Source organism: Hordeum vulgare, chromosome 6H (genome assembly GCF_904849725.1).
Source record: "Hordeum vulgare subsp. vulgare chromosome 6H, MorexV3_pseudomolecules_assembly, whole genome shotgun sequence".
Classification (NCBI taxonomy): Eukaryota; Viridiplantae; Streptophyta; class Magnoliopsida; order Poales; family Poaceae; genus Hordeum; species Hordeum vulgare.
Window position 1 is genome coordinate 553,788,086 of NC_058523.1, and position 26,080 is coordinate 553,814,165.

Here is a 26,080-nt window from a genome sequence, read left to right on the forward strand (position 1 = left end):
GTTCCTATGACCATGAGATCATATAACTCGCTGACACCGGAGGAATGCTTTGTGTGTATCAAACGTCGCAATGTAACTGGGTGACTATAAAGATGCTCTACAGGTATCTCCGAAGGTGTTCGTTGAGTTAGTATGGATCGAGACTGGGATTTGTCACTCCGTGTGACGGACAGGTATGTCGGGGCCCACTCGGTAATACAACATCACACACAAGCCTTGCAAGCAATGTAACTTAGTGTAAGTTGCGGGATCTTGTATTACGGAACGAGTAAAGAGACTTGCCGGTAAACGAGATTGAAATAGGTATGCGGATACTGACGATCGAATCTCGGGCAAGTAACATACCGAAGGACAAAGGGAATGACAGACGGGATTATATGAATCCTTGGCACCGAGGTTCAAACGATAAGATCTTCGTAGAATATGTAGGATCCAATATGGTCATCCAGGTCCCGCTATTGGATATTGACCGAGGAGTCTCTCGGGTCATGTCTGCATAGTTCTCGAACCCGCAGGGTCTGCACACTTAAGGTTCGACGTTGTTTTATGCGTATTTGAGTTATATGGTTGGTTACTGAATGTTGTTCGGAGTCCCGGATGAGACCACGGACGTCACGAGGGTTTTCGGAATGGTCCGGAAACGAAGATTGATATATAGGATGACCTCATTTGGTTACCGGAAGGTTTTCGTGCATTACCGGAAAAGTTTCGGGCTCATCGGTAGTGTACCGGGAGTGCCGGGAGGGGTGTCACGCCCCAAGGGGTCTCATGGGCTATGGGAAGAGATAAACCAGCCCCTAGTGGGCTCGAATAAGTCCCCACTAAGGCCCATAAGGTTTGAGAAGGAAAAAACACAAGGTGGAAAGAGTTTCCAAGTGGGAAGGTGAAATCCTACTCCAAGTAGGATTGAGTAGGACTCCTCCACCTCCAATTTCGGTCAAACCTTGAGGTTTTGAAGCTGCCTCCTCCCCTCCCTCCCTCCTATATATACTGGAGTTTTAGGGCTGATTTGAGACAACTTTTGCCACGGCAGCCCGACCACATACCTCCACGGTTTTACCTCTAGATCGCGTTTCTGCGGAGCTCTCACGGAGCCCTGCTGAGATTAGATCACCACCAACCTCCGGAGCGCCGTCACACTGCCGGAGAACTCATCTACCTCTCCGTCTCTCTTGCTGGATAAAGAAGGCCGAGATCATCGTCGAGCTGTACGTATGCTGAACGCGGAGGTGTCGTCCATTCGGCACTAGATCGGATCAGATCGTGGGACGGATCGCGGGACGGTTCGTGGGACGGTTCGCGGGGTGGATGGAGGGACGTGAGGACGTTCCACTACATCAACCGCGTTTCTTAACGCTTCTGCTGTGCGATCTACAAGGGTACGTAAATCGGAAATCCGCTCTCGTAGATGGACATCACCATGATAGGTCTTCGTGCGCGTAGGAAAATTTTTGTTTCCCATGTGACGTTCCCCAACAGGGTATGGGTAGAGTTTTCTACCCGCTGACTATACAGGTATGGGTATGGTATTGCTCTACCCGCCCCATACCCTACCCATTGCCATCCTTAGAGACACGGTGTTGTCTATGTATCCACACATGTATTTTAGTTTTCAATCAACACAATTATAGCATGAATAATTAATGATTATCATGAACAATAAAATATGATAATAAGTTAATAACTAATTTATTATCGCTTCTAGGACATATTTCCAACGGCAAATCTCCAAAAGAGGACTTGCTTATGACATCCCTCTTTTTTCCTTTGATGATGTTGGCTATCTCGCGTAGCCGCTTTGCCGACCATAGGGTTTGGTAGATACCCATGCTACAAAAACAAACAAAAATAAAAACATTAGCTACTTCACAAGCAGGCATAACTGGATTTCAGAGAAAACATTGCCTAATTGCCACGTCCTCATAAGCTTCAGGAAGTGTAATACCAAAGATTAGTAAAACATGAAACGAAGTTCAAGGAAAAAAATAAACCTAAATTCATAAACATAAACTTGCATGAGTTGCAAGTAAATGCATTATAAAAACGAACTCATAAAATTCATCAGCATACACTGAAATTGAGTAGCACTAATAAAATTTAGCAACATTCGTAAAAATTTCAGTGGCATAAATTCGAGGTACTACAGAAATAATAAAAAGCTACCAACTACAAAAACTATGAACTACAAAAGCTATGAGCTATAAAAATTTGGAAAACTCCTCAATTTCCAAGTGGTTTCAATTTCAATAATGTATGACTGTATGATTTGCAGTGGATTCAATGTATAAAAATTAGCTCCAATAGTTCCTGCAGCTCTAATGATTCTTGTAGCTACAACTATTCATACAACCCTAACCCAGGAGCACCTGCTCCTCTACAGAATATAAGTGCCCATTTTGTAGAACCTAACTACGCAAAATCTGCCCCAATTGTATGTAGTTCTACAACTATTCCAGAACCTAAGCCCCAGCACCACTTACAACTATTCCACACGAGATTCATACCTGCTTGGATTGTCATCGGTCGCCGTAGCTTCCGAAGAAGTAATCATCGTCACGGCGGTGGATTAGCCCCGGTCGCACCGCCGTCCTCCCAATTCCAGTCATCGTCGCCCTTCTAGCCACCGAGCCCACAGCGCGGGGATCGATTGCTTCTAGTTGTAGGACCATTTTCGTGAAACAACGGAAATGTTTCAGGAAACGATCACGCGGATCGACCGGTAAGAGATTAGATTTGGACAGGACGCGATGCGACAGAGCTTTCGGTGGACGAGTTTTTTCACGGTTCTGACCCACGAAACGAAAAGAATTCACAGAATGAACTTAATTTGAAAGTATTTCACAATCTGACCCTTTTAAAAACGCCAGAGCCCGTAACGTTGCTGCTACACGTAAAAACGCGAGTCTAACGTGACGTTTCGGCTCCACGTTCAAACGCCAGTCTACCTCGCGTTGGAGCCCGTCGAAACGTCAATACCTATGACGTTTCTGCATTATATAAAAACGCCATAGACGCTGGCCTTTCTGCCCCCACGTTTCTGTCGAGAGGGGGAGGCAGAGGCGTCGTCCTCCTTTCTCGGCTCAGCAGCATTTGCCAGCTTTTGACGGGTCGCTTTAATGGCTGCAGTCCTCCGGATGCACAATACTGTACCTACATGCGGTCTTGCCCTGCCACCGGCTAGCTAGGACCAAGCTGATACATGCATGCAGTTCATCTCCTCACGTAGGATCACATCACACACACGCGCGCTAGAAAATTTACTAGGCAGTAACGACGGTAGGAGAATCAATTGCTACCTTTTTGCCATGCACACGCGTAATGCAGGGCGGAGGGGTACACTAAGCGCGAGAGATGCATGCACGCTAGTGTTGTTGGCGTTTGACCTATAGGCAGCAACGTCATGATAGATTGACATTTCTTAGTGAAGCAGCAATGCCATGGCTGGTAGCATTTTTAAAAGTATCAGATTATAAATCTTTTTAAACCGGGTTTATTTTATGCTCATGTTTAAAAGAAATGTCAAAACAGTGAAAAAAACCTTCGACGTGGCTGGACATTTTTGAAGTGACAACTCAAGCTAATCACTCACTCTGCTAGCTACTGCATGCATGCACGCACTGACAGGCAGCTCGGTCCAATTCCAATTTCCAAGGAACGGAGCGCAGATGCAAAATGCAATGAGTTGATTGCACAAAAACTATTCTTCATTTTTTTTCTTTTCAGATCGGTACCGCTTCTCCGTCGAGCCGTCAAACATTGCCCTTGTCCTCGTCGGTTTTGCTTTTATTCAGGCATCTGAAAAAGAAAATGTACCGTTCAGTCAATTTTTAACCCGTATGATCTACACACACAAGCTTCACCGCGAGTACGTTGCCTTAGTTTTTTTTTGTGAGCTAAACGTTGCCTTAGGTTTTTCTTTTGAGAAATACTAGCAAAAGGACCCGTGCGTTGCAACGGGACAAAAACAATTATAATTTTCAATGATGCTGATCATATTATGTCTTTAAAATTTTAGGACATTTCTTAAAATGCATAAACATTTTTTAAATTAGCAAACATTTTTTTCAATTGCACTCAAAAAATAACAGCGCAAACTTTTTTTTAAAATCATGGACTTTTATTGTTTTCACCAACATTGTTCTCAAAATTATGAACATTTTTCTGAATATGAGAATATTTTTACAAAAATCCTGAGCATTTTTTGAATTCACAAACATTTTATATTTTCTTCAAATTTTTATTTCAAAATTCCCAGTATTGTAAATTGAAAAGTTTTTCAAAGTTCTTAATTATTTGAACAAAAAATGGAACAGAAAAATGAAAATAAAAAATGAGACTAAAAACAGAGGCACGCACTGTTTTTAAGATTTTTACACGCACTTTTGTTTAAAATCGTTGACTTTTTTATTTTATGGACATTTTCTCAAAGTTTAAACATTTTTTTATATGCAAACATTTTTCAAAACTCTTGAGTAGTTTTTGAATTCTCAAAAAAATATGTTTTTTGAATATTTTATTTCGAAATTCTCAGTTTCTTAAAATTGAGAAAAGTTGTTTGAAGTTCTAAATTATTTAAAGTAGAAAAACAAAATGGAACTGAAAATAAAAAAAAAATAAAAAAACTAAACTAAAAAAACAGGCGCCCACGCATGAGCCGGCCCAAACAAGTGTGTTGCATCTTTTTCCAACGCCCAGAGCGTAATATAGGAGGTGCCTACATGGGCCGGCCCAGTCCGGTGATTTTCTGTTTAAAACGTTTTTTATAACTTATAGGTGGCATTGATGGTTAATTTTAGTCAACTTTAAGGGCAATTTGGATGACGTATGGAAGAAGCACTATATATATATAGTAGTATACTAGCAAAAGGACCCGTGTGTTGCAACGTAAGAAAAACAATTATAATCTCCAATGATGCTGATCACATTATGTTTTTAAAATTTTAGGACATTTCTTAAAATGCATGAACATTTTTTAAATTAGCAAACATTTTTTTCAATTGCACTCAAAAAATAACACACATTTTCTTTTCAAAATCTTGGACTTTTATTGTTTTCACCAACATTGTTCTCAAAATTATGAACATTTTTCTGAATATGCGAATATTTTTACAAAAATTCTGAGCATTTTTTGAATTCACAAACATTTTATATTTTCTTCACACTTTTATTTCAAAATTCCCAGTTTTATAAATTGCAAAAGTTTTTCAAAGTTCTAAATTATTTAAACTAAAAATGGAACAGCAAAATCAAAATAAAAAATGAGACTAAAAACAGAGGCACGAACTGTTTTTAAGATTTTTACACGGACTTTTGTTTAAAACCGTTGACTTTTTTATTTTATGGACATTTTCTCAAAGTTTAAACATTTTTTATATGCAAACATTTTTCAAAACTCCCGAGTAGTTTTTGAATTCTCAAACAAAAATGGTTTTTTCAATATTTTATTTCGAAATTCTCAGTTTCTTAAAATTGAGAAAAGTTGTTTGAAGTTCTAAATTATTTAAAGTAGAAAAACAAAATGGAACTGGAAATAAAAATAAAAAAACTAAACAAAAAAACAGGCGCCCACGCATGGGCCGGCCCAAACAAGTGTGCTGCATCTTTTTCCAACGCCTAGAGTGTAATATAGGAGGTGCCTACATGGGCCGGCCCAATGTGGAGATTTTCCTGTTTGAAACGTTTTTTATGACTTATAGGTGACGTTGGTGGGTAATTTTAATCAACTTTAAGGGCAATTTGGATGACGTATGGAAGAAGCACTATTTACTTTATTAGTAGGTAAGATAAAAGTTGTCTTAGCTTTTGGTCAGTCAATTTCTTCTACGGCCCAAGTTCTTTTTCGTGGACCTTTTTGGTGGGCCTTTTAGGAGGTCCTAAGATGGTGACTTCAGCCCGTTTTGTTCTTATCATTTCTATTTATTTTGTGTGTGTGTTTCTCTAAAAATTATGTTTTTGTGTGCTTGTGTCTATTGTTTTTCTTTCCTGTGTGTGCCTACATGTTTTACATACAGAAAAGTGATGAGACGGGAAACAACATAACTCATCTTTTTGGCTTTTGATCAACGCTTTCGCTATTCTACGGGCTTCTGGCTTTGTTTTTAATCTAGTCACTTTTATTTTTATGTGCGTTTGATTCTCTTTCGTAAGTCAATGTTTTTCATGTGTATGTCTATGCATCTGGATGTGTGTGTGCGCGCACACACATTGTCACACACTCTTATGAGTGGACACATGTATGCCTTGTGTGTGCACTCACGCGTGTTGTGTATGTATCTCTGTATTTCATGTGTGATATTAATATGAGATGCAATTTATCTTTGATGTGTTGACTAGCGAGTAGGGGATTAATATGCTAATCGACAAGTTAATTGGCTACTCGATGACCCTACGAGTATGGATTAATCGGCAAGTTAACTATTTAGTCGGACCAATTCTTAAACAGGGATTGTAATAAGCATATTTTTTGTTCAAATGTGAGCAAAAAATTTCTGCTTATTTATTTTTTTATTTATCATTTTCTTTTTTCATTTAGCTAGCGTAATACAAATGCCTTCAATATGAGATACAATTTCATTGTCGGCACATTGAGAGATGACTGTGTGAACACTTAGCATAGTATGGACATACATGCAAATTGTATTGTTTTCTAAAACTTATACTATTATATGTGTTGTGCTTGCATATTGTGGAATAGCGCAAGTTATATCTAATATGTGTGCTATTTTTTATCATCATTTTATTTTAGTTTTCTTTCCTTCTCAGGTAATACTAATGCTCTTAATTCATTTTTCAGAATGATATATTTTTCAATTTTGTTCATAATTTTATTATACGTATTTATCAATGGGAATAAAGTGAGTAACATGGAAAAATTGTTTATTCTCGCTTGCACTAATATTTCTGGCTCCTTTTTATTATTTTTTGCTTTTTTAATATTTCATTGGATTTTCTCTTATATTCGTTTGTATTCCGTAGAGGTTTATGATGCATGTTTAAATCATAATGGTTATTAAAGGTACACCAGTTTATATTTGCTTTTGTACAGTTCAGAAGAGTGTAAATTAAGTATCATGGTGTTCTTTTTTTCTTTGTAAAATGTCTGACATATTTTAGGTAATTATGTTCATGCAGGATTTTAATTTCTAGCAGATTTGTGTATGTGTTGATTGTCGAAAGCCTTATGTAGTTTACCATCTCATTTTGATCCATCATTTTGGTTAGCAATGGGATGTAGCATAGCGAAAGGATAGCTACGGTCTAAAAGCAGACGGCTAGTCAACCCAGTTGGCTTTCACATCGTAAAGGTGAAAAATGACTTAAACATACATAGTGAGGAAACTAACTCTTAGATTGAAATCCAACGTGGTAAAATAAAAGTGATTGATATATAAAAAAACAAATTATGTGCTGAGGCTTAGGTGCTTCCGATCCTTGTTTGTTTGACCTTATCTTGACATGAAAATTGACGTGTGGGGCCTGCTTGCAGGATTGACTTGCGTGGGAGGCATGTGCCCTGCGTTGACTAGACTGAATTGGGCTTGGTTGACTGTTTTGGTTGGGTCCAGCAAAACCGGCCCTAACCCTAACTCATCCACATCTTCCTCGTACTCGACTGAAAGCCGACAGCGATGGCTACTTGAGGGGGAGGGGGCATGGTAATAGTGATAGGAGCAGCGACACTCATGGCGACCAAGCACTATGGGAGGGGGTTGCATTGACGACATGAAGGGCGTCGAATTTTGCTAGTCAAGGTCACCGTTGGTGAACCTAGGGCTATCTGGGGTGGCAAATCCAACAATGAGACATCACTAGACGGACGAACTTGACGTCGTTGAATAAATAAATATCACCCCATGTTTATCTTGGAAGTAGATAGTTGTAGAAATTGGAGATTAGGATAGGGTTTCATGATTTGGGACATTTCATTCATTATTGTATTTTTGCGAATGACGTTTGGGACGTTAGGATTCGTTTTGATGCATGTGTCAATCTGGAGAGGAAATTTTGTTGTTCGGATATGAGGTATTTAAATGTGGTAGCCCTAGTTGACACATTAGGGTAGGGTGTGAGAGGTTCAATGTACTATATCAAGCAAAAGAGCATAGGAATGGAAGGACTAGAATTGATGAATAACAATATAAAGGTAGGCCAAATGCTGCCACAATAGTATTGTAGAATGTTGAACTTGGTTGTAATGAGCGGAAAACTAGTCTAGTTCTTTTGAACTACAATTATTTAAGTACACAGTAAGTAGTTGGTAAACCCGCTACCATAGGAAAAGGAGCTAGTGGTCTAGGAGATCGGTTAGCCCCATTCTTTCATGAAGAACTGGTTGTCTATGACCTGAGCTTGTTGTGTATTATGTTAATGATTAAAGAATTATTTCAAAGGCAGTGCAATTATAGTTCTCACGCCCGTCTCAAACCACATAATCCTTGTCTTTGCACCCAGGAAAGCATGAGTGTTCATAAGGACATGCTGAAAGGGACTGTGGAAGCTGACAAAGACAACTTTGGAAACAAAAGTGAGAAAGGACATTATTAAGATGAATCATATAACGATGCAGATTATGGTACGAGGGAGTACAAAACCGAACATCATGACAAAACGAGGACAACCAAACAGGGAGAGTTAGATGAGAAACTTGTCCCTCTAATGTTATTTATAAAATAGTTGCTAAATTCTTGGATAATAAGTTGAAACCTCGTGTCCCTGATTATATTCACCCATCTCAACAAGCTTTTATTGAGGGTAGGAGGATTATCAATAACATTGTTGTAGCTCAAGAAAGCACCCATTCTTTTACTCCGAACTCGTGGGAAACTCATGCCTTGGTGCTTAAAATTGATTTAGCTAAAGCTTTCTATTGTTTGAAGTGGACCTTCCTCATCTCAACACTTGCACATAAAGGTTTGCATTAGCATCTCAACAAATTTGTAAATTATGCTCGAGATGCAATTTAGGCGAGGATGCAAAGCATATTATGTTTCTCTGTCCTTATGCTAGAGTTGTCTGGTTCGCTCATCCTTGCATCCCCCAAAAATGATCTTATTCAAAACCACAACACTGTTACTATCACTAGTCACGTTCTTATGTCTAATCACCCACATGTTTCTCTAAGGAACATCTTCACTTTTATGCAGTGTCTTTGAATATATTGAAATGAGAAATTATTTCAAAGAACGGAAGGCACTCCTTTGCATATCTTTTATGTAAACCAAAAAATTGTGAGCTGACACTCCAAGGAGCAACCAATGCAAGATCAAGCCCAAGAAAAATACAACAGAGGAATCTCAGGCTACACACAACTTTGAATGAGGGGAAAGTTGACATATGTAATCTTCTAGCATTGAACTAGATATTTAGAAATGCAGCATGTGGAGCAAAATGATATTTGAAAGTCCGCATGAAACTGGATTAGAGCATCTCCAACAGCCTTTGTATATTTGCACTCACTTGCCATTTTACAAATCTTGGTAAAATACCTTCTCCAACAGCCTTTGTATAAGTGATCTTCATAAAAAAAATTACAAAGCTTGTTATATTTGCACCCATACTTTACATATTTGCCAAGCTAAAGGTCACTTTGTAAATTTTTAGAAAGCCTCCTAAAGCCTCACTTTGTCTCAATGACAGGTGGGTCCGTGTACTAGTGTGTGTTGCGCGTGCGCTGTGTACGTGTACGTGTTTTTGTTGTGTACGTGTACGCGTGTGTGCTGCATGTGTACGTATGTGTGTACGCGTGTATGCTGCATGTGTGTAAGTTTACGCGTGTGTGCATGTGTACGTGGACGCGAGTTATGCTAGTATACATATGCATGTACGTATGTTAGTGTGCAATGTGTCTATGACAAACTGTCCCCACATGTCATTGTGTGTTTTATACAAATATAACAATTCAATATACAAAGACTACCAAAGCAAAAAACACATGCTGGTTTGTTGATAGCCAAACCATATCTGTTTTTGACGATTCAATATACAAAGGCTATTAGAGAATCACATTTGTCGATAGCCAAGCCATATCTATTGTTCAAGCAAAAGCCCAGGGTTTAAAACTTACAGCCATCCTTGATCAAAAATGCAGATTAAATAATCAGCGGTGCTCACATACAATTTGCAACATGCAAAAGCAGTAGTTGTAAGATCTCTGAGAACTGAACCGACACATTGATAATTTTGAAGCTTATTTGTGGACTACTGTACCACAACAAATTCAAATTCAGTGCATATATTCCATATCTCCTCGAACCAGAGCATTTATAGGCTCACAACTTAGCTCATCCTGAAATCAACCAAGATATAGTAGTTAATTCTATGTTTAATTGTAGCATATAGATATCTCCCCTATATGAGTCAAATTATCAGAGACATAGCTATGTCATGGCTTGCCAGGGCCATGTCCCACAAACTTGATAAAAAAAGTAGAAATACTTTTTAAGGGGTGCTTGTAGATTAGATTAAAAAAAAACCAACATTCGTTATTTGTGATTTCCCCCTCCCCCCAAGATCCAGTCTAGCCCCGCCGCTGCGGATTATGCCTAATACCCAAACACACGACTTTGTAATCCTTCGAGTAAGCATTATGCAGTTAAATGAATGATTGATGCGTTGGGCACCACATGTTTGTTCAAAAAAACATTACCATCAATGTATTTTGTCACGTTATGCTACGTACCTTGCAATTGCCATTGACTAGTTTGTCTATGCTGCACATTATTTATATTTTCAGTTAAAAAAAATATCTACGAAATTAATGAAAGCACATCTTAAAAGCACATGAACGCTTCCATAAAAGCACAACAACATGAGGATAAATCAATGAAATCACTGTTCTCTTTTTTGATTGATGAAACTAATACGTGTGTTCGTGAATGTGAGTATCAGAATTCAGATCCCTGATAGTTTGTAGCTATTCCACGACGTTACTTCACCCGACTACATCACTGCCTCTCCCCGCAAATTCAACAAGTTCGTTAGATTACCTTACTTGCTTGTTTATTCTCTTTCGCAGTCGATGGCCTTCTTTCGATGCGAACCCTATAGATCTATCCCATAACGGTACTTTCAAACCTACCGACACAAAGGGTCGATTGTTTGGCGTGAGCCGACGTAGGATTCATGTAGTGCCTTCGTTAGTGGTCATCAATGATGTTAGGGTTACTAGCTTCGGTAGGAGTGACGACAATTTGTAAGGCTTTTATAGCGATTTTCGCTCCGCCTTTCGTTAATTAACCAAGCAATTCTCTTTCGCGTGTGTTGTCTGGATCAGAAAAATGAACGGTTAAAAACCCAAATCGCTGAGAGGGCTCACTTTAGATGCGGTTTACTGTCCTAAATGTAGCAAAACAATTGTGCAACTACGATTATTTTAGTACTAGAAAGGAAGTATTATTAATACTAGCAAAAGGGTCCGTGCGTTGCAACGGGAGAAACAATTATAATCTCCAATGGTGCTGGACATATTATGTCTTTAAAATTTCAGCACATTCCTTGAAATGCATGAACATTTTTTGAATTAGCAAACATCTTTTTCAATTGCACTCAAAAAATTATACCCAAACTTTTTTTTTCAAAATCATGGAATTTTATTATTTTCACCAACATTGTTCTCAAAATTATGAGCATTTTTCTGAATATGCGAATATTTTTACAAAAATCCCGAGCATTTTTTGAATTCACAAATATTTTATGTTTTCTTCAAACTTTTATTTCAAAATTCTAAGTTTTATAAATTGCATAAATTTTTCAAAGTTCTAAATTATTTAAATTAAAAAATGGAAGAGAAAAATAAAAATAAAAAACGAGACTAAAAACAGAGGCACGAACTATTTTAAAGATTTTTACACGGACTTTTGTTTAAAATCATTTACTTTTTTTATTTTATGAACATTTTCTTAAAATTTAAACATTTTTTTGCATATGCAAACATTTTTCAAAACTCCTGAGTAGTTTTTGAATTCTCAAAACTATTATGTTTTGTTTAACTATTTTATTTCGAAATTCTCAGTTTCTTAAAATTTAGAAAAGTTATTTGAAGTTTTAAATTATTTAACTTAGAAAAACAAAATGAAACGGAAAAGAAAAATTAAAAACTAAACTAAAAAAACAGGCGCCCACGCATGGGCCGGCCCAAACAGATGTACTGTATCTTTTTCCAATGCCCAGAGCGTAATATAGGAGATGCCTACATGAGCCGGCCCAGTCCGGAGATTTTTCTGTTTTAAACGTTTTCTGTGACTTATAGGTGGCATTGGTGGGTAATTTTAGCCAACTTTAGGGGCAATTTGAATGACGTACGACAGAAGCAATATTTGCTTTATTAGTACTAGCAAAAGGGCCCATGCGTTGCAACGGGAGAAAGAAATACCACACGCTCTTATTTTATAAAAAATGGTATATAATCTGAGAATTTATAGTTACGACACAAATAAAGATGGTCTTATCCTACAAAAATGTAGTTCAAAATTTCACAGGTCTTCTATTTTAACACGGCTTGCATGTAGATTTAATACGTACAAAGAATCAGTCAAGTGACCTTCAGTTTCATCTCTAATCCTGATTTTGTTGACGTGTTCATCCCCAACCCGGATGAGTACCGGTATGAAAGAAAGACGAATAATGACTTATTTATTAAGATTGGACCCTAGATAGTATTTTTATTATACGTTTAACAGATAAAATAATATCATATTTAAATTCTACATATTTTTCTAATCAAATTCCATATATTATGAGTATTTTAAAAAATATTTAATATATACTACGAGTTTAATGTCATAAATAGTAAGGGCTTTTTTGTAAAATCATCTCGGTGGGTTTTCCGACGAAAGCGATAGCCTCTTTATTACTCCCTCCGTTCCAAAATATAAGACCTTTTAGGTATTTCAATAGAAGACTACACACGGAGCAAAATGAGTGAATCTATACTCTAAAATATGTCTATGTACATCCGTATGTAGTTTATAATACAATTTCTAAAAGGTCTTATATTTAGGAACGGAGGAAGTACTAGGTAAAGATTTATTTATTTATTTATTTATTTATTAGTAGGTAAAAGAATGGAAGGTCATTTTTGTAATGTGAGACAGCCTCTCTTGTGTGGATTTTGTTTGCACTATGGGGTACGGTGGCGGAGAAGAAGATACGGTGGAAAGATGCCTCCAAGCCCGGGCGACAGATTCCGTTACGGCAGCCTCCAAAGTCCGGCGAGTCGCCCGTCGCCGTCGTCTCGTATCCGTTAGCAACAACAACAGACGGACGGAGCACCCAACCCCACGTCCACCCCCTCCTTTCTCCTCCCCCCCTCCGCTCTCCACGCACGCACGCACCTCACCTCATCCCCTCTCCCTGCTCCGACACAGCGGCAGCGTCCACGCCCATGCCGCTGCCGCTGCACCCCTGCTGCGCCGCCATGGCCACCACCGCCGGCAGCTGCAGCGCATCCTCCGCCCCGCCGTCCCGCTACCTCGGCTGCGGCCCCGGCCAGGGCCGGCTCCGCCTCGCCCCCGCCGCCGGCCGGCGCAATAGCCCGCTCCTCCGCTGCTCCGCGTCCGGCGGTGACGGCGGCGGCGGGACCGACAAGGTTCTTGAGGAGCAGAGGAAGCGCCGGGCCGAGCTCACCGCCCGCATTTCCTCCGGCGAGTTCACCGCCCAGGGCCCCGGGTCAGTCAGTCAGTTCGTTCCCCGCCAATCCCTTATCCTCCTCTCCACGCATTTCTTCCTCCTCCTGCAGCTCCGGCGCTGATTGGATTAGGCACGCTGCTTGAATTGTTCCGTTCAGATGGCTCGCGCCCGTCGCGGCGAGGCTGGCCAAGCTGGGCCCGCCCGGGGAGCTCGCGGCCGGGCTGCTCACCAAGGTAGCGGGCGGCGGCGCGCGCAGGGGCCCGGAGCTGCCGCAGGCCGTCGGGTCGCTGGCTTCCGTCGCCGGGGAGGCCTTCTTCCTGCCGCTCTACGACCTCTTCCTCACCTACGGCGGCGTCTTCCGCCTCAACTTCGGGCCCAAGGTGACCGCACCATCAAGCTAGCGAATTGCCCCCAAAACTGCAGTCTTCTGAACCCTGTCATGTTGCTAATGGTCTGTACATTTTTTTTCATCATCATCTTCTTTCTCCAGTCTTTCCTCATCGTCTCTGATCCGGATGTAGCTAAGCATATCCTCAGGGACAACTCCAAGGCTTATTCCAAGGTTTGGTTCTGAATTTTTCATTTCCAAACAGTAAAGAAATGATTCAAAAGGCTTCACAAACGAGTAGCATGATGTTTGATTCAGTCCTGGTTTGATCATGGTGGGTGCAGGGTATCCTTGCGGAAATACTGGAGTTTGTGATGGGCACAGGTCTGATCCCGGCTGATGGGGAGGTCTGGCGTGTTCGACGGCGTGCCATTGTACCAGCATTGCATCAGAAGGTTCTAGCTTCCTACTCACAGTCAAGTTTTTGTGTGTATTGCTTTCTTCCTAGTGTGGTTTTACTGACTTGAATATTGTGTTCGGCAGTACGTGACAGCGATGATAGGTCTCTTTGGAAACGCTTCAGACCGGCTCTGCCAGAAGCTCGACAAGGCTGCTTCGGACGGGGAGGATGTGGAGATGGAGTCTCTCTTCTCCCGACTAACGCTGGATGTCATCGGGAAGGCGGTGTTCAATTATGATTTTGATTCATTATCTTACGATAATGGAATAGTTGAGGTTATTGTTCAGATTTTGTCATGTTCCTGAGCACATTCTGAAATTTCATTTGGTGATATTTCTTATTTTCCATAAAGTTTACCATTTTGGCTTGCCGGTTCATGATCAGGCTGTGTATGTAACACTGCGGGAAGCAGAAATGCGGAGTACATCTCCTATTCCAACTTGGGAAATACCCATATGGAAAGACATCTCCCCTCGGCAGAGGAAGGTCAATGAAGCGCTTGCACTGATAAATAATATTCTCGATGAACTAATTGCTACGTGCAAGGTAAGCCTTCTCTTATACTTTGACATTAGTAAATAGTAATTATTGTGTTCAGAAAAATCATGACACTGGGACTTTTACTGCAGAGGATGGTAGATGAAGAAGATCTGCAGTTTCATGAGGAATACATGAATGAGAAAGACCCTAGTATTCTTCACTTTCTATTGGCATCTGGAGATGATGTATGATAGAGCTGCACTTAGAAAGTCTTTTAGACATTTGAATTTTCTGATATTCACATCGTTTAATTGTTCAATCCATCTACCTTAGGTGTCCAGCAAGCAGCTCCGTGATGACCTGATGACAATGCTCATAGCTGGCCATGAGACCTCTGCAGCAGTCTTGACATGGACATTTTATCTTCTATCTAAGGTGCGATACTGCCAATGACTCAAAACTCAATGCTGTGGTAGTATAGCAATGTCAAATGATGCTGTATCATCTTCATATTCATTAAACCATCAATATTGGTACTTATTCTCGCTGTGTTTTATATTGCTAACTTGCAGTATCCCAACGTAATGTCCAAGCTCCAAGCTGAGGTAGACTCAACTTTTATCCCTAATGCGGGTTTTCGAGGTTCACAGTTTTGAATCGTACAAATGCCAATTGAGTTTTCTTTGCTCAATTGTCCACAGGCTGATGCTGTTCTAGGAGATGGTCTGCCAACAATTGATGATGTGAAGAAACTGAAGTATACTACTCGAGTTATTAATGAAGTAAGTACCAAAAAGTGTTACATTGCCACATAATGAGTTGTGTAATTGAATGATAACATTGCTGTTGTTGCAGTCTTTGAGACTATACCCGCAGCCGCCAGTTTTAATTCGCCGCTCCCTTGAGGATGATATGCTAGGAGAGTACCCGATCGGCAAGTAAGCATTTTCCAGCAGAATTCCATCTGTCAAATCACTAAAGAAAAGGCTGGCTTAGTCTCTAGACAAGTGTAAGGAGTAAGGATCGTTTATTAGTTTGTTACAAAACCACTTTGATTACCATGGGAGTTCTACTCCTTTTACCTTATTTGGGCTTTTCCACATCTTTTTCCCTTATTTAGATACTCGTGTGAGTAACATTAGGGTGTTCCAGCATTTTCCCAGTCTTGTGCAGACTATTTTACTCAACATATTCTGTTTTCTGCTATGTCATTATGCTGTTGCTGGTAGCGAAGTTTGTTTAGCTGTTACTGTTGGGTATTTGTATGTGTGAATACTGTTTATTTATACTTAGCATTTCCATGGGAAGCTAAACTTTTCGTAGTTCTGAAAATATATATTGTTCTTCTCAAGGGGAGAAGATATTTTTATATCCATCTGGAACCTTCATCGCTGCCCAAAGCATTGGGATGACGCGGATGTTTTCAATCCGGAAAGGTGGCCTTTGGACGGACCGAATCCAAATGAGACAAACCAAAAATTCAGGTTCCATCCCTATTACTGTAATAAAATGTTTTTGGGTAAACCATGTGTCACTCCAGTTATCAAGTTTATTACTAGTTGTTTCTACTTTCTGTTGCAAGAATTGACCTTTGAAAGTTTGAATATGCTTAAGTGCTCATTCTAGCTAGGTTTCTTCTTGTTGTCAGAATATTTGTTTTTAGAAAATGTGTCAGAAGAAAAATATATACCTTCCCCGGACCCTGCGCAAGCGGGAGCTACATGCACCGGGCTGCCCTTTTTTTTGTCAGAAGAAAAATATATACCTTTAGATCAATGAGTGAATGACCAAAGTTGGTCATTGAATGCACAAACCTGTTAATTTTTATTTTCTACTATGATTCAACATCTAACCTGCCACTTGTGATTCTTATTAATTAAGACTAAGTACTTATTCTGGCATAAATGACGCAGATCCAAAATAGATGTCCTGAGATTGGTGCAGTCAAACTTTTCAGCCACTGATAGTTATAAAATTATTTATATTTCTGATTTGCAAATGACAAATATAGTTAGAAAAAATGGGTCAAATGTATGTACAGGAGACCGTGTCAATGCACAATGCTATATTTATTTTTCTATAGTAGTGGCACACTAGCACATAGCCACAACCCCGTGATTTGCTGAAGGTATTCAGACAGTAATATGGAATATAGTTAGTTGAATCTTATTGAGGGTGAATAGTGATGCAGAGATAAATTGGATGAACTAAACTTGAATTTAAATTTATGGTTAATGGAATGAAAATTCGTATCCATGATAATCATGTTAAAATGCTACTCCAATGAGCAACAGGAAATCACGGTTCTGATCAAACAAAGCAGCAATTATTTTTCACCTTAAGATTTTACCAAAAGCAATAAGCCATCATACTTAAACATCCTCTGTTGAATTTTTTGTGACTATGTTGTTGCTTTATGAGTATCCCAGAAAAGATTCACACACATGTTTCCAATAACCATTGGACATTATAAAGCAAAATGTATTAGAAATTGTAACTTTTTATAGACTGGTAGGATTATGTGTCATAATTTTATTACTACCCTGTAATAATCAGTAAATACATTAGCAACAGATCCCTTTTTAGGACCAAGGAAGATCAAAGGTATAGATGACTATTTCCTTAATGAGAGATATATTAGTGGAGTTTTTTTTTGTATTCTTTAATGTTATCTGTGGCCTCCGCATCCCAGGCGAAGGCGTCGCGTCGTAATAGACGCGTGAGCGGGGACGCGATGAGGCCAAACTCCCGGATAAATTTCCAGTAGTACCCTGCAAGGCCCAGGAAACCGCGGAGAGCCCGTGGCGAGTGTGGTGTCGGCCAGGCCGCGACCGCCGCCACCTTGTCGGTGTCCATAGACACACCCTCGGCCGAGATGACATGGCCGAGGTAGGCGACTGACGGTGTGCCGAACGAGCACTTCGAGCGCTTAAGATGAAGATGATGCGCTCGAAGCTCGTTGAAGACGATGGCGACGTGCTGAAGGTGCTCTGCACAAGAAGCGTTGTAGATAAGAATGTCATCAAAGAACACGAGCACAAACCGACGCAAGTAGGGGCGGAGGACGTCGTTCATCAAGGCCTGAAAGGTTGCCGGAGCGTTGGAGAGGCCAAAAGGCATCACCAAGAACTCAAAGTGGCCGTGATGAGTCCGAAACGCCGTCTTCGCGATATCGTCCGGATGCATCCACACCTGGTGGTAGCCCGAACGGAGGTCGAGCTTGGTGAAGAAGCGCGCCCCATGTAGCTCGTCCAAAAGCTCGTCGACGACTGGGATAGGAAATTTGTCCTTGAGCGTCAGAGCGTTCAGGGCACGGTAGTTGATGCAGAAGCGCCACGTGCCGTCCGACTTGCGGACGAGGAGGACCGGCGCCGAAAACGGCGATGTGGAGATCCGGATAATGCCCAAAGCGAGCATGAGTGCGCACTGCCGCTCTAGCTCGTCCTTCTGCAACTGGGGGTAGCGGTAGGGGTACACCGTAACCGGCGCCGATCCCGGCAGGAGATGAATGCGGTGGTCATACGCCCGGGCTGGCGGAAGGCCCTGAGGCTCGTCGAAGAGGTCGTGGTGGTGCTGCAAGAGATGATCCAACAGGGGGTGCTCAGGCCCTGTGTCAGTCGCTGCCAGCTGAAGCTGCGGCGTCGCTGGAGAGGCGCCACCACGCCCGCCCACTGGACGCGGCGACCCAGGCGCCAGAAAGTCATCGTCATGGTGTCGAAATCCCAGAGAATGGGGCCGAGGGTCCGCAAAAAGTCGACGCCGAGGATAAAGTCGAAGCAGCCCAGGTCAATGCCGGCGCACGTGATGGTGAAGTGCTCGTCGCCGATGGTGACAGGTACGTCCCGGGCAATCCCATGGCATCGGAGGTGGTCACCGTTAGCCACGGTGACCCGGAGTTGCTCCCCGCCCGTCGGCTGGAGTGCTAAGCGGCGCATCGTCGACTCGGGTAGGACGTTATGTGTGGACCCCGTATCCAGGAGGGCCACCAGGTGCTCGCAGTTGATCATCACCGGCAAGAGCATAGTCCGCTCGTCTCGGATGCCCGCGAGTGCGTGGAGGGATACCACGAGAGCCGTCGCCGACGCGGGCGCCGGGGCGGCGTCAACCGCAACTGGGCCGGGCATGTCGCCGGACCCGTCGGTGGCGGTGTCCTCCTCGACGTAGTCGGCCGCCTCCAAGTAGAAGAGGCGCGGGCATACATGGCCTGGGACGTACTGCTCGTCGCAGTTATAGCAAAGCCCCTGACGACGGCGCTCGAGCTGCTCGGCCGGGGTGAGTCGGCGGAAGGATCGTGGGGCGACCGAAGCGGGGGCCGCCATCGGGCCCGGGGGCGGCCGCCCTGGGGATGGTGCTGTCTGGGTCGGCCCGCCTGGCGGCCGGGCGCCGCGAGCCGGAGCCGCCTGCTGAAGGGCCTGTGTGCGGCGCTCGAAAGCTCGGGCGTAATACATGGCCGTCTGGAGGTCTTGCGGTCCGCGGAGCTCGACGTCCACGCGGATGTGATCCGGCAGTCCGCCCACAAAGAGCTCGGCCCGCTGACGAGCCGACATGCCGGGCGCGTAACATGCCAGGGCCTGGAAGCGGTCGGCGAAGTCCTGCACCATGGAGGTGAAGGGAAGGCGGCCGAGCTCCGCCAGGCGGCTCCCTTGGATCGGGGGTCCGAAACGCAGGAGGGAAACGCTCCCAAGGGGGCATGCCGCCCTCGTCCTGTTCCAGAGCGTAGTACCATGTCTGTGCGGCGCCTCGAAGATGATACAAAGCGAGCCAGGTGCATTCTGACGCCAGTGTCCGTTGGCCCCGGAAAAACTGGTCACATTGGTTGAGCCAGTTCAGGGGGTCCTCGGTGCCATCGTAGGTGGCGAAGTCCAGTTTGGCGAAGCGCGGCGGCGTGTGGTTAGGGCCGCCCTGGTGGTATGGCTCGTCGACGCGGAGCAATGGAGGGGTCTGCGCCGGGTACCCGTCGGGAACGACGAAGCTGGGGGGGCCGCCGTACTGGGTGTGCGGCGGTGCCGAGGCCGTCGTGTAGACCGGCTGGGACGAACCGAAGGGGGTGTTTGTTTTCAGGGACTTTTTGGTGTAGGGACTAAAAAAAATCTCTTTTAGTCCCATGTGAAACAAACATGATGGACTTTTAGGGACTAAAAGGGGGGTATTTGGGACTAAAGGAAGAAGTCCCTATGGGAGGGTCTTTTTGAGACTTTTTTGGCACTTTTTCTAACAGTACCCCTACTTTTAGCATGTCATTTAATTACTTCTAGTACATTACTAGGGGTAACATGGTCTTTTTGCATGTCATTTAATGACCTCTAGTCCCTCTTTAGTCCATGAAAACAAACGGGTAGGGACTAGGGACTTTTTAGTTGTGACTAAAAAAAGTCCTGGGACTTTTGAAACAAACAGGGCCGAAGCTGGTTGAGCGGCACCCCTGGCGCGGCGGTCGGGCCGGGCCCGGAGGTGGCTAGAGTCGGCGGCGGCAGTTGCAGGGTCGGCTGCCGTGGCCCCACCGAGGGTGGCGGAGGCAGCTGTAGTGGTGGCTGCATCGGCCAGGCCAGCGCGGCGGTTGCCGCCAGCAGCGCCTGCTGCCAGGGCGGCCAGGACGGGCCGGCGCTGGCTGGTGGTGGCGTGGCTGGCTGCGGCCCGTAGGGCGCGGCCAGGTATAGCCGGATGCCCTGGACGGTGGTAGCCAGGCGCGGATCGCGTCGGTCAGCTCCTCCGGGGTGAGGACGACCGGAGGCGGCGCGGCAGAAGAGGCCGGCGCAGGCAGGTGCGGCCCGCCGGTCGTGGTGATCATCGGAGTGGTGGTGGGGGACGATGGCGCAACGGTGGGGACGGGCGGCGGTGATGACATGATCGAACCAGAGCCTCGTGATACCAAACTGGTAGAAACTAGGGTTCTACCGGCCCCCTGCCTTAGGTTATATGGATAGGAGGGAGGTTGGAGGAGACGAGGGCGCCGTGGCCGGCGCGACGGCGCCGTCTCGGCGTAGGGAGGAGGAGGCGGCGAGTAGAGGAGGCGGTGGCTAGGGTTAGGGTTCCGGCTCCTCTGGGAGCCGGGCAATAGAATTGTCTTATTGCCTAATTCCAAAATAAATGTTTACATCTGTTTATATAATCTCAATAACTTAGACTCTAAGATAACTAAGATAACTTGGACTCTAATATAACTTGGACTCTAAGATAGCTAAGATAATTTGGGCTAAGCCCGTAACTAACCCTGCCCATTGGACCTCCTCCGTTGGTACGTCGTACCGGTCATAACAGGTGATAAATTATAATGGACATGCGATACATTTCTAATTCTAAGAGTATGGATTATGTGTTATCTTCAGCTGCAATGAATCTAACAATTTGAAATATTAGAGATTGGTTGATAAAGAAGTGATGAGTCACCATTTAGTAGATAAAAGTCGCCTTCTAAGCATCCACTGAAACTCGAAATTAGTAAAAACAAAAATGCAATACATCTACGTTCTTGTGTTTTTTTGGCTTCTGGTTCTCTGTGTCACTATGTTCTGTTACTTACATCAGCACCATTACTACTGTGGTATTCATATCTGTCTTATGGTAGCACATACTTCAAATAAACGACAACAACAGCAAAAACCTTGAGATCGTAGTTGCTATTGTCAAAATCTTAGAGATCCATTGTGTGACTACGGTAGCTTTCCTTCTTCAGAATAGTGGTGGCATCTGTTTGCTACACTGTTTATCTAATGCCCAACAAACCTGCTTTAAGTTATAACTCAATTGTATTCATATAGTCTTGTTGAATTTTCAGTTACTTGCCATTTGGTGGCGGACCAAGGAAATGTGTAGGTGATATGTTTGCTACTTTTGAGGTAATCCATTTTGATTATTTGGGGTTTGCAGCTGATAATATCGAACTAGCATTTTGCAATTTCATGAAGTTTCCTGGTTATTAGTAATTTGATTTAGTCGTATTAAGGGCTTCTTTTTTTGGCTTCTTGGTATATGAGACTTTCTTTTGTGAAAACGAAGATTTTTTGCTATCCCAGCCTATGCACCAAGGGGATGCACTGCCCACAGTCATTTGTTCCTATTGGGAGAATTACTTACATTGTGCAATTTCTGTGCAGACTGTGGTAGCAACAGCAATGCTTGTCAAGCGATTTGATTTTCAGATGGCTCCAGGAGCACCTCCGGTATGTTTCCCACCAGCTTTCTGATTCATCATAGCTGATAAAATATATTTATCATAGCTCTATTGTAGGTCGAGATGACAACCGGAGCAACGATTCACACAACTAAGGGACTGAACATGACTGTTACTCGGAGGATAAAGCCACCTGTAATTCCAAACTTAGAGATGAAAATCGTTTCCGATTCAGAAGGAAGCACAAGTTCTACTGCGTCAGTGGCTGTTTCTACTGCTAGTATTGCATCCGGAGAAGGTCAACAAGTGGAGGTGTCGACAAGTCAAGTGTGATTTATCATTTTTGATGCTCAGATTGCAATGAGATACATAATGAGTACGTTCTCATCTCAGTTCTACTTGGAAATTTAAATAGTTATAGTTCCTTCACATTTGAATTGGTTATATTCTCTGGTATGGGCATTCATTTGCCTTCCCCCTCCTTTCTCTTGCATTGTCCTTCTGTAGTTTTCGTGTGACACACTTTATTTACCTGAAGTGCTCAAAGATGTTGTATGTCCAATAAATAAAGGCATATAGTCCTTGTCTGTTGAGTGTCTAGGGCAAAGAAACTTTGTTTGCACTTCTTGTTGTTAATCATGAGGTCATATATTTTATTTAGTAAATTACATTGTCCTGCTGTAGTTTTCGCATGGCACACTTCATTTACCTTAAGTGCTCAAAGATCTTGTATGCCCAATAAATAAAAGGCACTGCTTTTTCTTCAAAAAATGAAGTCCTCCAAGGCATATAGTCCTCGTCTGTTAAGTGGCTATGGCAAAGGAACTTCGTTTGCACTTGTCGTTGTTAATCATGAAGTCATATATTCTATTTAGTAAATTACATCGTGCTATGCATCTTTGGTGATAAAACTATTGTACTGCTTCTGGAAACCGTAATGATATATCATCATTGTCTATGAAGTATGAAGATACGTGGCCGCACCCCTAATTATATTCCATGATCAATTCAGGCATAACCTTTTTAAAGCATATTGCCTCCATTCTTCTCAAATATTACAATGAGCTTTTATTTTTCTTGCTGTGTAATGTGGAAGTCATTGCTCATGGGAACGTTTTCATGCGCAGATACCAAACAGTACAGTACAGAACAGAATCTTCCTGGCGTGCTTCTTTACAAGGAAAAGCTCTCCTAAATGCTCCCAGGCATATTTTTGCGATACAGGCTACAAACACTTTTACATCTATAGGATCTGCCTGCTACTCAAAAGTACCGCGGACACACATATTTACAGATCCACAAGTACCGGGCATGGACTCCTGCGCCTCTAAAACTTCAGCATGGCCTCCAACGCGCGAAGAACGTCATCGCGGGTAACTATACCTGTTAGCATTGTTTAGAATAAATTCCGTTTAGCTTGAAACTTGCTCCAAATAATAGTCGATGTTAAGGGGATGATACAGATCTAGTAGTATATAAAAGTCCTTTGCTGCTGGTTTTGTCGTGTTTTCTGTTACTCACCTATTACTTGATTGTCCTGGTTTACTATCGGTAATCTGTGGATCTTCTTCTTGAGCATCAGAGCTGCGGCATCTGTTGGCATCACACGATTGTGCACTATTAAATTAACTGGAAACGAATATGGAAAAAAATGATGAGTGGGAACAACAATTACCGGTCACTGTTTTATCGCATGATAGCGTGATTGCTGGAGATGTCATCACATCTGCAATCTTCGTCCTTGACTGTTGCAGCAAATAGGAACTAGATTAGCAAACACAAGATGGTGGTGATATTGTTGATGTAGCAACTTGTATATTAGCTGTCTTTTTCTTCTTCTTCTCCCGGTCCGAAAGGCGGCAAGAGTTGTGTGTAAAACAGATGAAGAGAGAAGGGGGAGGAGCTGAGCTGACCCCATGTGAAGCCCTCGCGCGATCGCTCTTGACGACGACCCCGACACATCGGCGGGCGCTGTCGACAACCGGGAGGCCTGACACGAGCTGGAAGTGTCCTTCAACCTCCACCAGTGCCTGGTCCGCTGTGGCCATCAGCACGGGCGTCGACATGGCCTCGCGCAGGAGCGCCCCTCGGTGCTGCAACCAACCAAGCAACAAGGTTCGAAGTCAAGCAAGAGTTCAAGAAGAAGAAGCACCACCAAGATAGGAGATGACAGAGACTACAAGATCAGCAGGAAGAAGAAGCACCAATCAAGAGAGGAGATGGACAGAGACTACAGGACCAGCAAGAAGAAGCACCTGATCGCCGGCGTGGGAAGGTGGTTGCTGCTGCTGCTGCTGCTGCTGGGACTGGAGGTATGCGCGGAGGTCGTCGTAGCTGAGGAGGGAGAAGTTCTCGGGCCACTCGCCGGAGATGATGGCGTCGGGGTTCTCGTCGAGCCCGAGCCGGAGCCCGCTCCCGTCCATGAACGTGGACGCCCGGCACCCGAAGCTCCCGCCGCTGCCGGCTCTGCTGCCCCTTCTGGCCTCGGCCTTGGCCCCCTTGAACATGGAGCAGCTCTGCAAGGTATTGATGCACGCCATGGATGCTATTCTCCTTGTCTTGTGTTGTGGATGTTGTCTGACTGTGTTGTCCTGCAGATCCCAGGAGGAGGAGGGCTCCATTTTATAAGGAGGGTGAAGCTGGAGGTGCTGCCATGTCCATTGTCAGTGAGCTGAGCTGGATGGGCATGCTTGCATGGGGAGGGCCCACCAGCGGGCGAGTGACTGGTGCTGCCGGGCAGTGAGATCCCCACTTTGACTTGGCGACCGATGAGCCTGCTGACAGGCCTAAATATCTGTGTGATCAGTGCGCTTCAGCTAGGTAGAATCATGGCAGTGAATTCCTTGGGACAAAGAGTGGCTGGAGCTGGACGGTTGATCACGGCGTTTTAACCCCTGGGCTGGGGTGGGGTGGGGTGGGGTGGGGAATTTCATGGAGGCTGGATGAGGGGTGATGGATCTGGATATGCACCTAACTCCGAAGTCTGAATCTGATCGCAAGTTGGCTTGGAGCGTTTTTTTTGTCCCTGCCCGGAATCTCTGGTCCTCGGATGTGGATTGACGTGGAGTTTCCCGGACACGCGGTGCTTCCCCTCGGAACGGTGGCCCGCCGGAGCGGGACCCGGCGGCCGGCGTGGCGGCCGGGGAGTGGCCGGCGGGATTCCCGTGGGGCCCGGTCACGTGGCACCGGATAAGGGTGGAGGAGTGCCGACCCTTCCCTCCGGCCGTCCGGTACGGTTGGCGGAGAGAGGTCGACGTTGCATGCCGTCTTCTTCCTCCCGCCTCCGGCCGGTGGGTTGTCGCCGTGCGTGCCGGGTCTGCTGGCCTATCGGAGCCGGAAGGGACGACGAGCCCACGGTTTCGCGTGGATGAATCTGGGGCGAAGATCATGCAGCGCACAATCTCCATCCCTGGGAACGATGCGGAATCAGCACGAATCATTCAGTCATGTTGCACTGACAAAAAATTGCCCGTGCGTTGCAATCATCGGAGTTATAAACATCCAACTCGTAAACACAAAGGCATATACATAACCCACAAGCATGGGAAACAATATATATACCTTATTTTCGTTATTTATTACTAAAAATAACAAAACAAAAAAATACATTCATTTAAAAATATTTATATTACACCCTTTATTATTAGAAATATTTGTTGGTAGTACTATTTTGGTCCCAGGATATAACTACCTTAAATAAAATTTATAAAAACAAAAGTATAGTGACATGATAAAATTCTATGTTCATTCGTAAATATTTATATTTAAAACAGAAGATGCGCAATTAAAAATATTTATATTTATACATCCAGAAAATAAAGGAAGATTTTGGTTGTACATCCAGAAAATGTAATGATATCACTCACTCCTATCTGTTTGCAGGAGCTTATGCCCTTGAAGATCCGGTCTCACGGGGCATCGACTGTAATGCAGTACGACGAGCGGTACACACCATACATTGAGATGACATGACTCCTTTCATTCATTCAGCTTGTGAGTCGGTCAACGCCCAATCTAAACGCTGCGGCAGTCACTGCACTTATTGATCGGTGGAGGCCGGAGACACATAGTTTTC

At 43.6% G+C, this 26,080-nt stretch overlaps 2 protein-coding genes across 2 annotated transcripts; one reads left to right on the forward strand and one right to left on the reverse strand.

Annotated features, from left to right (window-relative positions):
* Nucleotides 1–13,381: 13,381 nt before the first annotated feature.
* Nucleotides 13,382–23,504, forward strand: LOC123405873 (protein LUTEIN DEFICIENT 5, chloroplastic-like). The gene is made up of 16 exons (XM_045099399.1): nucleotides 13,382–13,665; nucleotides 13,784–14,006; nucleotides 14,117–14,188; nucleotides 14,299–14,409; nucleotides 14,498–14,689; nucleotides 14,799–14,960; nucleotides 15,044–15,139; nucleotides 15,228–15,329; nucleotides 15,467–15,499; nucleotides 15,596–15,676; nucleotides 15,750–15,832; nucleotides 16,247–16,378; nucleotides 21,670–21,730; nucleotides 21,989–22,054; nucleotides 22,123–22,381; nucleotides 23,133–23,504. Exons 1-15 carry the CDS (start codon nucleotides 13,382–13,384, stop codon nucleotides 22,336–22,338), a joined length of 1,914 nt encoding a protein of 637 aa, XP_044955334.1. The 3' UTR covers nucleotides 22,339–22,381; nucleotides 23,133–23,504.
* Nucleotides 23,144–24,609, reverse strand: LOC123401676 (uncharacterized protein YtoI-like). Its single transcript, XM_045095524.1, has 5 exons — nucleotides 24,261–24,609; nucleotides 23,919–24,098; nucleotides 23,681–23,750; nucleotides 23,527–23,598; nucleotides 23,144–23,388 (listed from the first exon to the last, which is right to left on the reverse strand). Exons 1-5 carry the CDS (start codon nucleotides 24,543–24,545, stop codon nucleotides 23,333–23,335), a joined length of 663 nt encoding a protein of 220 aa, XP_044951459.1. The 5' UTR covers nucleotides 24,546–24,609; the 3' UTR covers nucleotides 23,144–23,332.
* Between the last annotated feature and the right edge of the window lie 1,471 nt (nucleotides 24,610–26,080).